The 17,371-nt window shown below is 43.9% G+C and overlaps 1 protein-coding gene across 8 annotated transcripts in view; it reads left to right on the top strand.

Annotated features, from left to right (window-relative positions):
• PTGFRN (prostaglandin F2 receptor inhibitor) overlaps positions 1–15,710 on the top strand; it is a 70,851-nt gene extending 55,141 nt beyond the window's left edge. For 7 of the 8 annotated variants that reach the window (XM_075033999.1, XM_075033991.1, XM_075033995.1 and 4 more), the window contains 3 exons: positions 3,973–4,080; positions 10,946–11,251; positions 12,515–15,710. In XM_075033999.1, the coding sequence (XP_074890100.1) occupies positions 3,973–4,080; positions 10,946–11,251; positions 12,515–12,681 (581 nt within the window). In that variant the 3' untranslated portion in view covers positions 12,682–15,710. The remainder of the gene's footprint in view (positions 1–3,972; positions 4,081–10,945; positions 11,252–12,514) is intronic. The other variant, XM_075034000.1, reaches the window with a different exon arrangement.
• Positions 15,711–17,371: the final 1,661 nt, after the last annotated feature.

Genomic DNA, 17,371 nt, shown 5'->3' with positions numbered 1-17,371 from the left:
CGGTGTCTACTGGGAGTTGCCTGTTACTGCATGCCTGCATCTGTAAGCTTGGGGTTGAGGGGAGGGGTCGTGTCTTGGAGGGTAATAACTTAAGAAAAACACTGGGGGTTTTTGTGCCAAGCCCTGCTTGGTGGAGTCTAGATCCAGGGCCTCTTGAATACTGTGGTGTGATTGGTAATGGGGGAAAAAAAACCCCCAACAGGATCTGCACCTTGCAGAAGATTTCTGTGGCACATTTGTGACCTCTTGGGAGGTCCTCAGGAGCCTTGAAAATGTGTCTGGAAGCATCCTGTGTTTGCTCTGGTGCTGGTTTTTGCCCAGGTGCTTTTCTTGAGCCTGCAGTAAAGCATATGTCCACTTAGATAAGGTGATGGTTTTGCTTGTAAGCCGCTAACAAACACTGGTTTGCTGCTGCTTTTGTTTGAGATTGGCATGCAGCTCATTTCTGCTTCTCTCATCCTGTTGCCAGAAAGGTTCAGTTGAAGCTGGAGTAAATTGTTTAAGCTGGGGACATAACCTGATTGTAACTTGCCTGATTTAAAAGCACTGGTCAGTTGGGGTTTTTTAGAATAAAACCAAACAAAACCAAGACCAGAACCTGTCTACAGAGAAGGGCGTCATGCAGATGACTTTTAATGAGGGATTAGAGCCATGTCATCAGATTCTGTGAATCTTTCCCAGGCAGCGTAGTGACTACAACTCTGACTCAAGTGTACCTTATGGTGCAGGGTAGGGGATTAAATGGTCTTTGTGGTCCAGCTCAGGGCTAATTTGTCTCTACTGAAACAGCCTCCTACCTTTTCAGGTTTTGCAGTGGGGAAAAGAATTAAATCTATGAAGATGCTTTATTCTGTCCTTTCATGCCTGAGGGCCCAGGGCATAGGGTATGTCAGCAGAAGGCCTGAGATACTTCCAAAGAAGATGCTTCTCCTAGGAAGTTGCAACCACACAGTTTTCAAGACTGAACTAAGAAGCTTTCATTGTAATGAAGCTTGCTTAGGTTTAAAAAAAAAAAAAAAGTAATTGTTTTCCCTCTTCAGCTGAAGATGGAGGAGCGCAACCCCTGACACATGTCTCAACTCTGTTGAAATCCAGTTCTTCTAACACAGGACAGTGATTTCTTCCTGGAGGTACAGATGGTAATTTGCAGGAGATGTATCCTAGTAGGGAAATAACAAAAGGGAAATAACTGTTTGTGGCTTACCAAGGGGAAGTATGATCATGAAATGACAGAGCAACTGCTGCCTAGCAGCCTTCTTACTTCCCAGGAAGCTTTGACTCTTCATGTGGAAGGCACGGTAGAGATGCGCTTGGTGACCCAGAACTGAAGGGTATGTAGGGAGTGCTGCATTACCATGATACATGGCCTTTCCTGGCTGAGTGACCAAACAAGCTTAGCTTTTACCCCTGTGACATTCAATGGCCAGGAGTGCTCAGACTGCACTCTGCATTAGTGGTTTGTTGGCATGCCAGGGTTTGAAGCCAGTGTCTGTTGAATGCAGTAGATGGGGGACTTTCAACCTAGAAATAAGGCCTGAAAAGTCCTGTCTATGTGTACTCTGTCTTTCCTTGTTTACCCTGCCAGGGCAGGGGTAAGGCAGCCCATCTGCAGCCTGACAAAGTTGAGATCATGCAGTTCATATCTCCCTTGCTCAATCCATGCCAGCATCTAGCCAGGATGGAGCCTGTTGGCTGGAGTAGAGCATGTCCCATATTCCTGATATGATGTCACCTTGCTGCTAGGACTTAGGATAGACCCCAAGCTATAGACAGCACCAAGATTGTTATGCTGCTGTTTTGCCTTTGACCGGTGCAGCAGAGGGTATGTGCTGGGGATGCGGGGATGTTTGTGGCAGATTTTGGCAGCCTCTTTGTTTCTGTTGCTGTGACAGTTCACACACAGCTTGAGACTTTTCCGGTTGCAGTTGGCTGGAGTGCCTTGGTCCATGCTGCCTTTAGTCCCCTAGGACCTTGAACTTCTGTCTGTACAACTCCAAAGAAAATGATGGAAAATGTCTTGTTTTATCTGAAGACTAATAATCAGATAGGCTGCAAGGGGAATATGGTTGGGAGGTGTGTGTATGTGAATATCAGGAAACAAGCTGAATTCACATAGAAAGAGTTTGGATAGAGGCTGAGGAAGCAATCAGGTTAATCCCTCTCCATTTCCCCAGAAAAAGATCCCATCATGCTGAGCTTAAGTTAGGGCTGCAGCCTGCTGATGAAGTCACTACCTGAACAGCTGAACTTCAAAGCATTCTGGGTCTCTTACTTCCTTAAATATGTTCTAGCACAAGCATGTAGGATTCTTAGCTGGTAGTCCACATGTAACCTTTATTGCATCTCTACCACCCTTTTATCATTGCGTGTTGGGGTAACTTGCAATCTTAATTTTTAATAGAGAGGACTTCTAGTGTCAAGATGGGTATGGACCTCTGGGATTATATGTCTACATACTGTCCTTGTGCACAAAATACAGCTGCTTCTGGGGCAGAAAAGAGGGCTGTAAGAAGTCTATGGTATAACAAAGAGCAGCACATTGTGCCCAGTGGAAATTGTGGGGGGAATTTTGGAAGCCACAGAAGTAATTATTGCACTGTAATTGGAATTAATTTCTTAGTGTGCTGTGTAATCTCTGCTGACCAAAACAAGCCAGGCCCTTGTAGTCTAGAGTAGTTTCACCAAAAAAGACTGCTCTAGCTTCATGGCACATCCAAGTTTCTTTCCAGAACCTCAGTTTGGAAGTGATGTGATAAGTATGTGCAGTGTGGTTGCGTTATCAGCATAGCTTTCCACAGAAACCTGTTGGGAGTTGTCTTGGATGATTTCCTTAAATGTTCTCCATCAGAAGCATTGTTTGCCACTGATCTTCAGTGGATTTGAAATTTACAGTTCCTGTACTAAAACAGTAGCATGTAAGAGTGGAGGAAGGCAAATCTTCCGATAGGTTTGTGGTTGTTTTTTTTTTCTCCCAAACCACCTTTCTGTGCTTGTTGCTGCTGCTGTCCCAGAGGTAGCTGAGCCAGGTAATGATAGCAGTTAACAGAGTCCAGGGAGGGTAAAAAGAGTTACTACTTAATCTGAGTCCAGGTTCCTTCTTGAGTTCCCTGGCCCTTTCCCCCAAAGACATTGCAGAGGCCACTATTAGCATCAGCTTTCCTCCTACTCATCTCCTTTGCCTTGTTTAGTAGAGAAACCACTAAGGGTATTTTGACACATTTCTGCCCTGTGAAATAGAGTACTAGCAATGTTGGCATATCTGAGAAGTTGTGGTTTTGTTAATTTTGCACCAGAGGTATAGTTGTCAAAATTTGGAGAAGTTTTGGTTTTTAACTTATGTACTTCAGAAGTCAAACACCATGTGTTGTCATGGTGTCTGAGCATTCATAACAGCCTAATGGTTTTCATCAATATCATCACCACTTTGCAACTCAAGGAGTTACTGTACCCTTGGGCTTTGAGACATCTTCTACAGAAGAAGCTATCTGTGGCAGAGCCTGAAAGAAAACCTGCAGAAAAGTGTTATCAGATGCGCTTTTTGTATTGTCTGTGTTTCAGTTCCATAGCAGAACCATCTGTATTGTTAAAATACTGGTTTGCTCTAACTTGAATTCCTGTTGACCGCATCAGCCAAAAAGATCCATGTTGGATTAGCCTGAAGACCTGAACTCTTGTACTCTTAGAGGAGTCACGAGTGGAAGACTGGCTCCTCTTGTGCAGGACAGTAGAAGGCAGACTTGGGCAGCAGCCTCTGTGTTGGGTGACAGGTCTGGCAGTTTGGGTGCTTTGTCTTAATGCAGGAATTAATGGCTAAAAATGGATAACTATTTTGTGAAAGCTTACATGATTGCTTATCCCTACTTCAGAGCTCTGTCTCCACAAACTAGCAGAGAATGCTTCAAAAACATGCAAGAAAGGTTTTGGATACTGAAGAAAAGCCTGTCATGAATAATTGTGGTTACTCTTTTCTAGGTCCTGTGTTTAATGTCTCGGTGCATTCTGATAACCCAACGATTTACCAGGGTGAACTGGCAGACTTGCTGTGTATCGTCACAATGGAAGGAATGGCACTTGAGCCAGGTATTTTGGTAAAATTATTTTACTTGTAACTCATTTGCCTTCACCAGGCAGAATAATACCCACAGTTACAACCCTATGTCCTTTTAGTGAGGCTGGCGAATTGAGAATCGGCATTGAAAATCCTATAGAACTAGGTAAATACAGGAGAGCATGTTTGCTTTACACAGCCCAATTTACAACAAGGATTTTTGTTTCATATTCTGAGTGGAGGGGAAAAAAGTGTTCTCACTGCTAAACACTCCTGTGCTGTCTGTACCAACTGATCCCACTATTGGGAATCTCAGCCTACAACCACTAGACGGGCCATGAAAACTATTCCTGTTTCCTTTAATTGGAAGGGAGGTCCATTGGCAAAACCTGTTAGGAGAAAATGGTCATCTGTAAACAAATCTTAAAGTTACCTGGCCATTCAGCTCACACTTCAGAGTGAATTTAAGGCTGAATGTAAATCTAAAAATCACAATAATTTGACTACTGCAGCCTAAATGCCAAAAATGGATGTTTATTGCTGATGCTTTCAGAGGTGAGCCTCCTTTTTTTTGTGTGGAAGAAGAAAGAAACACAGTATCTCGTTGCTGTTAAAAGGATAATGGATTCTTTAAAGGCAAATTTTTATGAAGAGCTGAAAAGTTGAGAGAATTGCTCAAAACCTAGCTGCTTGCCAAGCATTGTCTGAGCTGCTTTTCCTCAAAATGCTGTGAGAATAACTCTGGTTATTATACCCAAAATTTGGGTTTGGAGTGAGTTTAGTTTGTGGTGGGTTTTTTTAAGTCATTCTTTCTCTCTCTGAATATAAAAATGTATTTTAAATAAATCTATAAATATATATGTAAATATAAATATATAAATGTATATACCTAAATATAAAGATGTCATGATTCATGTGAAACTTGGAAATCTATGCGTGAGGCACTACAAAAGAGATGCTGTGCAGAAAATATTACTTATAATGTAGTAGCTGATGAGATGAGGTACCACGCTTAGTAAAGGCCCATCACTTTGAAATTCCAAGATGTCTGTTCTACATCAAATCTGAGTGTAGCGGGGAAGCGATTTGCAAGATTACAGTTGTGTGTTGCCAGTGAAAAAATGATAGAAGTCTGTAGATTGTATTACTGAAATGCTTGGTAGGGAGGAAAAGCTGAGTAAACTTTATTGCTGTCAAAAGACTCATAGCCTGGGATATTGGACACAGCAAGCAGCGATATATACCTGTACGTACACCTCGGTCTGTCCTGCGGTTTCTGCTCAGCAGGAAGCCTCTTCTAAGTTGAGGTGTGTCCAAGCTCTTACAGGTATTGTTGTGAGGAGTACCCAAAGCAGCTGGCTTCCTTTGCAAAGCGGTAATTGCTGGCAGGGAGCAGCTGCTGCTGCTGCTGGTGTTTGACAGCTAAAATAAGCTTGGGGTTGCCTTGTGAAAGAGGCCTCAGCATCCTTGACTCACTTAAAACTTGAAAAGAGGCCACGTAGTAACAGTGGGGCTCTTCTGTCAGTGCGCTGCTGTGGTTGGGTTTGTGATGTTTTTTTGTGTTTGGTAGCTTGAGACTGAGACAAGTACTGACAAGAAAGATAAGGATAATCAAAGCGATCAAAGTAAAAAGGTATCCTCTTTGAGGAGCCGCTCATCGACACGATGAAGTTTTAACTGGGCAACTTCATGGATGTCTGTTGATAGATGATGTCTGGAGTTGGAAATGATACTGTTTCCAGCAGTCATGAGCAGCCAGTGCAGAATTTTAAATGTCAGCACTGTAATCTGTTCCATAGCTGGGTAATGTCATCTTGAATGTGGCAGATCTCTGCCTCTGGGTTTTTTGTTTGATTGTTTTGGTTTTTTTTGTTTTGGGTTGGGTTGGGTTTTGTGGGGGTTTTTTTGGGTCTGAGTCTGTCATGGGGCAGATAAGGCACAGGTAACAGATGCACCTAGAATGGAGTAAAATGGGGTGTTGTGGCAGGTTTTAGGGAACGTTTCAGTCCATGCTCTGAGCCTCTAGTTGCTGAATGAGCAGGATTTGGGGCCTAACCAGCCATGCTGCGTGGAGAAACCCCATATGGGCCTTTCATATGAGCCTAAGAAGCTGGCCCCTCTCCTGTCTTTGCTGGTCCTCTGGTTGAGACTGGCAGAAGAGCTGCAGGGAAAGCTGGAATCTGTGCAGCAGCTGTAGGGTCTGCAGACTTCCTTCGTCAGTTTGCCACCTCGGCCTTGAGAGGTGGAGGGAACTAGGGCAGTGGGATAACGGAGCATGTCAGGTGAAGAAGGGCCTTAAGGGCTTATATGAGAACAAACACATGTAGTTCCTCAGTGGTAACTTTACATCCCTGTATCCCATCTCTTATCCGTCTCTATGCTGAGTCAGTATCACAATTTATTTCACAACTGGAATGGAGAACTTGCTTTCTAAATGAGTGCCCAGCATTAGACAGACTGTGAAAATAACAGGGTGTCTCATCCCAGTGGGGAAATGAGGCATGTTGTTAGGGAAAGCCTACACCAGGTAATCAGATAAGCAGAGCAAGAGTTGCCAGCATCTCCTAAAAGAAAACAGATGGCAGCAGTACAGACATGGTCTTTCCATTTGGGAATGTGATGAGAAAGGAGAGCAGAGCAATTATATTTGACTCTCTTCTGAGGGGCATGATGGCTTTCAAAGGCCATCTACTTTTCTGGTGTCAGACCTGCTGCAGGGCTGTGTTTTGGGCCCTCTTGTGAGCAAAGCATCAGGGAATTTCACAGGATGTCTTGTTAAATGTGCATTGAAAGCACTTTGAACACAGTTGGTATGCCTGCCAGCTCTGCTCTTGTGCACATAGGTACTCAACTTTGCAAGCATGCATGTGTATTAGTAGGTATGCTTCTTGTAATAAGTTGAGGTGTCAGGTGCCACCTCTTTTCCCTCTTTGTATGCACAATCAGAAAAATAAAGTACTTCCAAGGAGCTGAGGAAAAGTTAAATGACCAATGATCTTTGTCGGTGCCCTTCTTTGTTACAGTTAGATCCATCCATTTGTTTCTAGAAGTATTACTTATTGGTTGGACCCATGTCTGGTAGAGGCAATTCACAGTAGTCTGTGTGTGTTTGTGAGTACACACTCTGTGGGAAGTTTTCAAAAGGGTGGAAAAGGTTTTGGCGTGACTGTTGCCTGCTTTAATTTCCTCTGCTTCTTTGAGACTCTGATGAAATGGAGTGTGTATTACTAAGCTCAGTACATAGCAGCAGTTGCTCCATCTAAAGAAGTGCTCCTTTGGCTTGGCAGCTGTGGTTGGTGTTTTGAATTGATATGAGGGGACTATGTGTGTGTCAGGGGGGAATAGTAGTTCTTCTGTGCCCTGAAGATATAAAAGCTGCTTCTGATATTTCTGTTGAATACACATTTTCACAAACGATCTCTCTAGACTTCCCAGATCACTCCTTCTTGGGCTATGTGCTTAGGGATTTAAAAGTATTACTTACTGTGCCTGAAAGGAGATGTTTTTTTTTTATCTACTCCAGACAGACCCAGTGGGCACTCTGGAGAATTTAACAAAACCAGCTTGTTTACCTCTCGTATGGCTTGAAGTGGTTTGCTCAGCTCTCTAGGAAGCCCTATTCAACCTCATTTAAATGTAGTAAACAAAAAGGGTCTCAAAATTGTGATTCAACACGGTAACAAGATGCTGAGAGAGCTCCATTCTAAGCAGTGGAAGTGTATGGTTCCTAAGAGCTGGTCTAGAAATAGGATTCCCTGTTTTGAGGAGTGATTGGCCAGGGAAGCAGCTAAAACCCAGACAGCTTAGTCCTGTGTGTCAAATTGAAATGTGCATAAAGATGTGCTTTACATGTTGATGATCCTCACTAACTGAGGAGGGGAGGAAGCATAGCACCACTATTACTCTGCTCACAGAGCTCTGAAGCTTCCAGCTCCCAGCGCTTTGTGTTTCTTTATGAAAGCAGCTGAGTTGCATGACTTGGGGGCACTGAGGTCCTTGATGGCCTTCTGAGCTTAGCACTGGGTTGTTACGGTTTCCTCTAATGGGGGGCACCTTGTCAAGATGGCCCACACTACTTACAACATTGTGGAGCACAGAAGGAACCAGTGAAAGAAACCTTGGTAGTGTTACGTGTGAGTGTTGTTCTTGAGGTTGGGTTTGGTTTTTGTAGATTGAGAACAAAAATTGTGAGAGTGACTTGTCAACACTGATGCAAGGTGAGTGTGGAATGGTACAAATGGTTTTGGGAAGCGTGACCTCTTTTATGTCAGTAAAATTACATATTTATTAGCTCTTAGGAGCTGCATGTTCATCACTGATCTTTAGAGAGCACCTGATTTATGTCCTGGTTTTGCTAAATTTTCCTGTGTTTTTATTGGATGAAAACCAGAGATATATAGAAATGAATCAGATGACTCTGCTGTGTGAAGCTATTTCAAGGAGGATAGTGACAAAGAGTACTCAGAGCCAAATCCTCCCTCTGACTGTCTGTAGTGAGTCACTAATTGCACACTATGTATACTGACTAATAAAACATGTTGGCATAATACTGTTGTCCCATATTGTAATTACAGAAGATAGATTCAGCTATTTCAAAATGACAGCAAATGCCTGCACTCAACTTTGTATGTGGAGGGAAGGGAACCTCAAATTAACTGAGGCTGAAAAGAAGGAATTCTTCAAAGGTAGCAAGTTGCCTGGGAATTGAGGCTAGATATTTTATTTTATATATCTAAATTAATTGTTTAAACCTTTTTCAGCAAGTGCAATGGTGCATTCAGCATAGTTGGACTTAGCCTGGAAGGTGTTCATATGCTCCTATGGTACCTGGAAACACGAGAGCTAATGGCAGTTTTGATGATCTTTGGAAGGAATTGGTTGTTCCCAATGTGACTGCCTGTGGACCAGTGCTATTACCGTATTTGGCATAAACAGGCAGCAGAGATGAAGAGTAGTTTATAGAAACAGAGCTCTTTCCAGTAGAGGCCCTGTTTCCCACAGACAGTTGGATGAGTACACAAAGCAGAGGTCAGAGTTTGGTCCTGTTAACTGAACATCTGTTTATGCTAATTTTTATTAACTTTGCTTTCAAGGGAAGCAGTTTGAGTGCTATGCCAAGTAGCTAATAGTAGTATTTGTAGTATGATAGGCAGGAGGGATTGTTGTGAGGTCTGCTGGTCCATATGACCTGTGCCGACCCCCGTGTAGGACTGGGAGACCTACTCCTGCTGTAGGGCTGCAAAACAGGCCAGGTGCTCTCTTGAGCACTGTTCGGTGCTGTCACCTGGAGCACCTGGCCATGGCACACAGGGCAGGAAACCAGCTGGTGTCCCAAAACAGTTGGGTCAGCCAGTGCCTCTGGTAGTAACATCTACTTTCTCATCTTCTTGTTTTGTTTTTGAAAATGTTTGTAAAACCAGTGCACCTTATGAGGGACTTAAAAAAAACACCCATTGTTTGGGGTATAATTGTCTGCAGTAAGGGGGAATGTTCTTACCTGGCTGATGCCATACTTCCAGCAGCAGAGCTGTGGATGTCCCTTTACTTCACTTTAATTTAAAATATTATTTTAAGGTTCCCTTCTTTCCCAAAGTGTTAGCTTGCCTGATAGAGGCTTAAAAATCATCTTTGCTTCTATGTGTAAAGAGTTTGAGTACAGCAGCAGGTTTAGGGCTTTAATTTTTCCATTAGCCTGGAGATCAAATGTGAAAGTTTAAAGAAGAGCAAACTCAATTAGGCGAAAGATCAGTTTTAAATTTCAGGTTGCTAATACTGTATTTTTCAGAGATCTCAATACTAGCAAATGGAGGTTTGATACATCACCAAAATCACTGGGACTGCCTTAGGTGTGAAAAGGTTAAGCCCTGTGCACACATTTTACCAGTACCCCAAACTCAGGACAGAAATAGTAACCTCTGTTTCCACTTTGGGCCCATCAGTGTGCTGATGTGCCCGGAAGGAAGACCTGTTGATGAAACAAGTGAGCAGGCTTTCCTGTCTATGCTTTAGGTCATGGCAGGTTTCAGACTCTGACAGGTGTTGCTGGGCTCAGGTTAGCAAAGAATAGCAGTGATTTTTAAAGTAGATACTCAGCTACATCAGCCTAATAGGGTTAAGACTGAGATCAGCTAACGGGATCAACAGGATCTTGCGTGAATGTAGAAGGAGCTAGATGTGCTGATGAACTCTGACTACCTGTCAGCTGTGTTAAATGTGGAAGGTGTTGTAAAAGCATTTTATAGACTATCTCCTTGGGTGGTAAAACTTGTACAAAGCATGATGCCTGATGATGTGCGACAGTAACCCACAACTCTGGAAAAAAAATGTATAAAAGCATTGTGGTCAGGCTTTGCTCCTGAATGCTTTGTACTTTTGTAGGTAATTTCTTATGCTCTGTGCAGAATCTCTGTATTCATTCAGGCAGACTAAATGCAAGGAAGGGGCCTCCAGGAAGGAACCTGCTGGCTTTGTGGCTGTGTAGGCCCTGCATGAAGATAGTGATGGCAAATCACTCTCTGCTAGCAAATACCTGGCACTTCCACTCCCTGTTCACTGTAGGTTCAGCATAATTACAGAACTTCTTATTACACTAGGCCTGCTTGGTGAAAACTTAGATCAGAGATTAAATATAAATTTTAGGATAGCAGGCAGGAAAGCAAGAAATCTCCTCTTTGTTGTCCCTCTAGTAAGTCACCCTTTCTATGCAGCTAGTCAACCTGCCAGTGCATTTCATTGCAGTTCACTGCTTGAATACTCCTGGAAAGGACATGTTCAGGGTACCCGTTCCCCCCCTTATTGGCTATGCTGCTTGCAGATTAACCTTTCTGCTGAGAAATGGCACTGTGAATACTTTTCAGAGCTCACCAACATGTCTAAATTCTTTGTCCAAAAATGCAGATGATATGTCCTTTGATGTCTCCTGGTTTGCTGTGCGCTCCTTTGCATTGGACAGAGAGCCTGTCTTGCTGGCCTCGCTGGACCGGAGGGGGATTGTGATGCAGAGCAGGAGAAACGGGAGCAGTGATCTCAGCCTGGAGAGAATCAGCCCGTTGGAATTCAGGCTCCGTGTGCATGGCTGTGAGGACCACGACTTTGGCAACCACTACTGCGTAGTGACCCCGTGGGTGCGATCTGCCACCGGTGTATGGCAGCGGGAATCTGACATCAAAGCCAAACCCATCTTTCTGTCTGTGAAAATGGATGGTAAGAGATTGCAACATGTGTTACATAATTTTTTAATTTTTTTAACACCTTGTTATGTTTTTCTGGGACAAATTTTCCTCATGACTGTTTTTAAAGGTGCCTATGATAATCTCATTAGATTTTGTTATCCTTTTCTACTGTTTGCAATTTCTGAATACAGATTCTGTTGACTAGGTAGGCCTGAACAGATCATAGTTATAAGACTGGAGTATTTGCTTTCCTGATAATCTCTTGGTGATGCTGGGGCATCTTTCAATCAAGGCATAGTATTCTCTCCAAGCGTTAACCCTTCTGTTGCCTGCAGAAGGAAATTTTGGTTTGCAGATGGGGTGTGCTGAAGTAGAGTTGCATTGTGGTTAATATCAAAGCTGAGAACAGAAAGTCAGAGCTCTGACTCCTTCCTTCCTCTCCTAACCACAAGACATTCTGCTCCCTGCACTTAATGACTTGTGTGCTTTCCAACCTGATTTGCAAGTGTTGCTAGACTCCATGAGAAGCAAGTTGCATGCTAGATGCTGCATTCAGCACGTAGCTAAGGAGGAAAAATTAATGGAGAAGGGGTTTTGAACTAGTTGCTTTCTTCTCAATGTTTCCAGGAAAGGTCATATTGGGAAGTTCTATGAACTTGAAAGGAATCAGAAGTTTTTGTTCTCCCTACTGTGCGGATAACTATTTTAACTGTACTTTCCAAACTCCTTACAGTTCTTGACCCTGCCTTTTAACTGAGCAGTAGATGCTTACGAATCAAATTTCTTGTTTAGATACCAACTTTGGAGGTTGATTAGACAGGGTTGCTGAGTAGTAGTGAATATACTGTACGAGTAGTTCTAATCAAGCAAAGCATAAAGGAATCTACTCCTTGCCATTTGGAAACTTGTTACAAAGAGTGCAGCCACAGTCTGCCTCTGTTGGGGAAACTTTGCAAGGCTTTTGTTTGGGGGAGCAGGTAACAGGATACCTCTTGGAACTACCTCTACTTTGCTATCTCTCTCCAAGACTCCTCTGGTGCTTCCAGCCTCCCTGAGGCTTTGAAATAGTAGAGGACGAGTTAGGGTGAGGAGGTAAGGGAGTCCAGTAAGACACCAATTTTCCAAACCTCAAAAGACAGAAATGAAGAAGGAAAATTAGTGTAATTTCCTTCTGAAAAAAATAATCTGCCCATGAGCGAATAATGTGGGATTTTCTCCTTTTTTAAGCAAGAACAAATAAAGGGGATCTCTGAATCCTTCAGTGATATCTAATGACTTTGCCTTCCTTTTTCAGTTCTGAATGCTTTCAAGTATCCCCTGTTGATTGGCATCGGTCTGGCTACTGTCATAGGACTCTTATCCTGCCTCATTGGCTACTGCAGCTCCCGTTGGTGCTGCAAGAAGGAAGTGCAAGAAACAAGACGAGAGCGTCGCCGGCTAATGTCAATGGAGATGGACTGAGCATGGGAGCCAGACACACTTGCATTTTGGGAGAGACTCACAGGGCTCTTGACTGTGCTGAGACACTCACTCACAGGGCCAGACAAGACAGTGTGTTTCCTCTCTGATTTCAGCCTGGACCTCAAGCTTCTCCTTGTTACACGTCATGTCCTGAGAGCATTCAGGCCATATTTAGTGACTTGGAGTTCTCCTTTTCCAGCAGCACTTTCTGCATAGGGATCATTTCCTTCCAATGTGCAAACTGTTGAGCCTTCTTTCAGCAGGGCCCTGTGACAAAATTAACTAAGGTTTTTGTTTGTTTGTTTGCTTGTGTCCTGCCCCCCCCCCCCCCCCCGTCCCCCCCTGTCCGTCCCCCCCGATTTTGAAAATATGTCCCTGTATGAAAGCACGATGGGCAGAGCAATGGGTGGGAAAGGGGCTGGTAGAAGTGTTAGACTTTCATTGTATTAACCAATCTACTTTTCCCCTCTACCACCATCACATCATCCCGTTCCCTTTCTCTGTCCGCCTTGGTATCTCACAGACTTCTTTGTGCTGGGTTGAAGGCTGGAGAAAGTTCTTCTGCTGGTGCCTCATGAAGCTGTCCCAGCAAAGAATTGGTTTATGGTTGTCAGCATGCCTTCTCTACCCTGGCGTTTGCAGTTATCCCCAAAACATAACTTGCCTGGAGATCTTTGAGACACTTTTTTTAAGCTTCCTTTTTATTTTATTTTCAGTGCCCAAAGTTCTTAGCTGTGGTGAATAGGGGCTAACTTGGCAACCCTGAAGAGTCAATCCTCAGACAAACATTTGTTGAATGCCTGCTTATGGCCACCTTCTCCCCCGCCCTTCCACTTTCTTTTCTCCTCACTACAGCTGCTCACGTTGTGCCTGAGACCCTGTTCTGCTTGTGGCAGGGGGCACATGGTGTCTAGGGACAAGGCCCAGCCTTCTGCTGGCCTTGGCAGAGAGGTGGGAGACCTTGCCCCGCTGGTGATGGTGTGACTTATGGAAAAAAAAAACCAAACAACAAAAAATAAACCTTTGTCTGCAGTTGGCCAACTGATCACGTTTAGAGAAGGCTTGTAAACTATATATTACCAAATGCACAGACCAGACTGCAATGCTGCTTCTGCCAGTCACTCAGTGGTAACCATTGAACATGTGAGCAGACTCTGAGATCTGCAGTAGCTGAAGTGCAGCTCAGGGTAGGAATAGGAGCAAGCCCAAGAGGGCAGCAAGAATCCTTCAAGTTCCAGTGGTCCTGGTCTTGTGCATGGGCCTGCAGCGGGGCTGTCCCCATGGGTTTGAGACCTATTCCTAGGTGCTATAGTACAGAAGTCCTGCTCTGGTCTTCCACATACACTGACCTGGCTCCTGAGTGGGAGCAGCTCCTTTTCCAGGCAGTTCTGTCTCCCCAGCACAGCTGGTGTGTTAAGCAATAAAAGTCAGAATAAAGATACTGTGTATAAACAAACAAGGAAGTAGGACTGTACTGCAATCTGATGTCAGCCACGGTTTGGCTCGCATCAAGAAGTGTGAGAGATGTAGAGTTGAGGCCAGGGCTCAACCCTTTCCAGATTTTTTTTTTAAGGTAAAAGATGTTAAAGGAGAGCATCCATGGAAGGTAGTGGCTGTGGTGTGCTGTTGCCAGTCTAGACATTAGTTATGTACTAGACCATCTGCTTCACTAATGGCTCATACCACTGCACATTCCAGGGGAGCTGCAGGTCTAGTATCTGTGCTATGAAGGTTTCATTTCACATTAGTGTTTGTGGAACCTTGCACTCAACACCGTAGCGATTCCAAAATTGGGGTGGTTTTTTGTGGTAAGTTTTCTTTGTGTGGGGTTGTTTTTTTCCTGTCTTGCATTGTGACCTTTGTTCTGAGGCTGATGTGAGGGTTTTTTCTAGAAGGCTGTTCTGCTTCCCACATGTGGACACATATGCAGTCACATATGAATACATATGTATGCATAGAGGTGTCCAGTGATTTTTGGAAGCTGAATGTGAGACATCTTCAAAATGAACTTGATTTGCAGAGTTGGGGCTTGCAACTTATTTGATGCATGGGACAAACGACACCCAAAACCTATAAACCTCTGGAAGACTTTGGTCTGAACATTCATAGCAACTTTTCTTTCTGGCCTGATGTTTTACTTTCTGGAAGAGCTCTGAAAAGGCCTATGTTGCAGGCAGATGTAGGTGCCTCTGCTGAGGAACAGGGCAGAAGCAATCTCTAGCTTCTGCTGTGAAAGCCCAGAAATCTGTAGCGGTACTTTCCACAGGAAGGGAATTGAGGAAAGGATTCACTCAGATACTACTTTGACAGCAAGAATTTTTCTTCCTCTCCTGTCTGTCTGCTGTAGTGAAATCCTGCTTTTTCTTTGGGTGTTATGAAACACCATTCTGATGTTTGGGATGCTGGCTGTCCTTCCCACACTGATCTAGCAGCTTCTTTCCTGCATTAACATCTGCTTTCTTCATGGAAGGCCTGTGGCATTGGGGCATCTTGGGAGGGGTGGTAAGTGGTGGTGAAGTTTGAAGCACAGCATCAGTCACTTTCTGTCCTTGCAGATTGACTCCTTGTTTATGTGCTCTTGGTGAAGTTTTAGGGAGAGAGGATCATGACTGTAATGCAATAATTAGGGAATGAATGAGCAGGGATCCGCCAGCTCTTCCCAAGCACACGACATAGCACACTTTCTCCCTGCTGGAAAAAACTCAGGGTTATTTTGGTCAGGGCTCCCTGCTCCTCTAGTGAAAGGTCCCCATGTCCTTAGCTAATGCTGATCTTCCTTCGTGGCCTGTAACAAACCATCTTTGTCATTCCAAGTGAAGCAAGTTCACTGCTAGCTTGTACTGCTGCCAGCCCCTTGGAAGGCAATGCTGCATCCCCTTCCACCCTGTATTTGCTGTAGTTGGAAGGCTAGAAGTTGAGGGGCCGGACTTATCCCCCAGGTTTCCTTCTACTTGTGCCAATTTTGTATTATCCCCTTTTTTAAAATAGAGTGGGAGTCTTATCTCTAATGAAAAAAAAAACAAACTAGGTCACTTTTCATGTTTTTTATTATTATTATTTCCTGTGTGACCAGGGTTTGTGTGAGTGGAGGTGTGTGTGCATCTGGTTGTGTATTAAACCTGCAGAGTATCAGAAGAGTAAGCTGCCTGAGATGCAGTGCAAGCATCCATATCCTCCCTGCTGCAACCTGTGGTATTGTCAAAGTATCCTAAGGGCTCATGTTGATCTTCCTCTGTTCTCATTGCTACATTTCCTGGTTAAGCTAGTAAGTTCCTCCAGGCACTTGGAATTTCGATCCAGGACAAGCTTGAACATCATATAGCAGAAGGGCAAGATACTTACTTTCTTTTGTTTTAATTTCAAAGTTATAAAATAAAGTGTTTGGCACAATTCTGGAATGCAGGTACTGAATAGTTCTAACAATGCTGTGTAAAATGTTTCTTTTTATGTTTAAAATAAAGAGCGAGCCTTTTTGATTATGTCTGTGCTGTGGGTCTGGATGTTTTAGCTATGGGCAGTTCTTTCATTGTACCTCGCATGTATGCAGACACTATTGTTGAGGCAAGGGTATCAATTGTAAACCTTACAGTCCTGTTCCCAGCACTGTTACCGTGTAAAATAAGCATGAGGTATCTTTTACAGTAAGTTTTAAATATTTGCCTTTGTGTGATGAATTGGGGAATGTAATTGTTTTCTGAGTCTATCCTGTTTCTACCCCACTGTAAGCCAACCTTTTTGTTGGGGCAGTTTCCTTTTGATTATCTAGGGCCAGGAGTCACAGGTAGAAGTGTGTGTTTAATATCTGCTGTAAAACCTGGGCATTAGATGTTGAGTCATCCTTGAACCCTTCCTGAGGCTTCTCATTTCCAAGGTTTCAGGACAAAAATCAGTAGTGTTGGAAGTAGACTTCCTGCTTACCTTGCTAATGGCTGAATTTAGGATTCCCCCCCCCGCCAGCAACCATGGAAGGACACCATGATAGTACAGCAAGGAAGTGACTTGCTTTCTAATAAGTTGCTTGAGGCAGAAGTTGTTTTGGGAGGCCAAGACAGGCTTTGGCAAGGTGGGTTCAAACTGGTGCATCCTCTGTCAGAGATGGCTGCAGTGCAGGCCAGTTTCAGCAAATGTGTACCTTTGGCTTCTTTCCAGATGGTGGTGTCACAGCTGGCATGGAAAGATGTCCTCTGTAGTGTATGCTTACAGGTAGCTGGGAGGTGGCACCAAGCTGTAAGTTCTTAAGGGGTGGCAGGGACCATCAGCTGAGATAGGGAAATGTCATAAATGGTCTCTGATCCCTCAGCAGTGCCTTCAGCAGCTGTAGATGTTTTAACACATACGCATCCACAAGTAATGAGTGGCACGCTTGCGCGACAGCAGTCGTTGGCCTCTAGCTGTGCAGGTTACAGCTTACTGGTAAGTTTGGATTAGCTTTATGAAATCCTCTTGCCTCCACCATGCCCTGGGATGACCTGGATCTTAATACTCCTCTTGCAAGCATGCTAGGACTTTATCATAAAAAAGAAAGCCCAAACTTGAAGTCTGGAGATGAAGGGGGATACTTGCAAGTAACTGCTGGAGTGTTGCCATGAATGATGGGAGTCACCAAGTCTCCAGCATCATCTTGTATCTGCCATGGGTTCAGCTTAGTTACCTGCCTATAGAGGCATCTAGCTGCCTACTGTCATAGAGA

This window comes from Buteo buteo, chromosome 8 (assembly GCF_964188355.1).
Source record: "Buteo buteo chromosome 8, bButBut1.hap1.1, whole genome shotgun sequence".
NCBI lineage: Eukaryota > Metazoa > Chordata > Aves > Accipitriformes > Accipitridae > Buteo > Buteo buteo.
The sequence above is the reverse complement of the archived record's forward strand: the minus strand, read 5'-3'. Positions and strand labels throughout refer to the sequence as shown.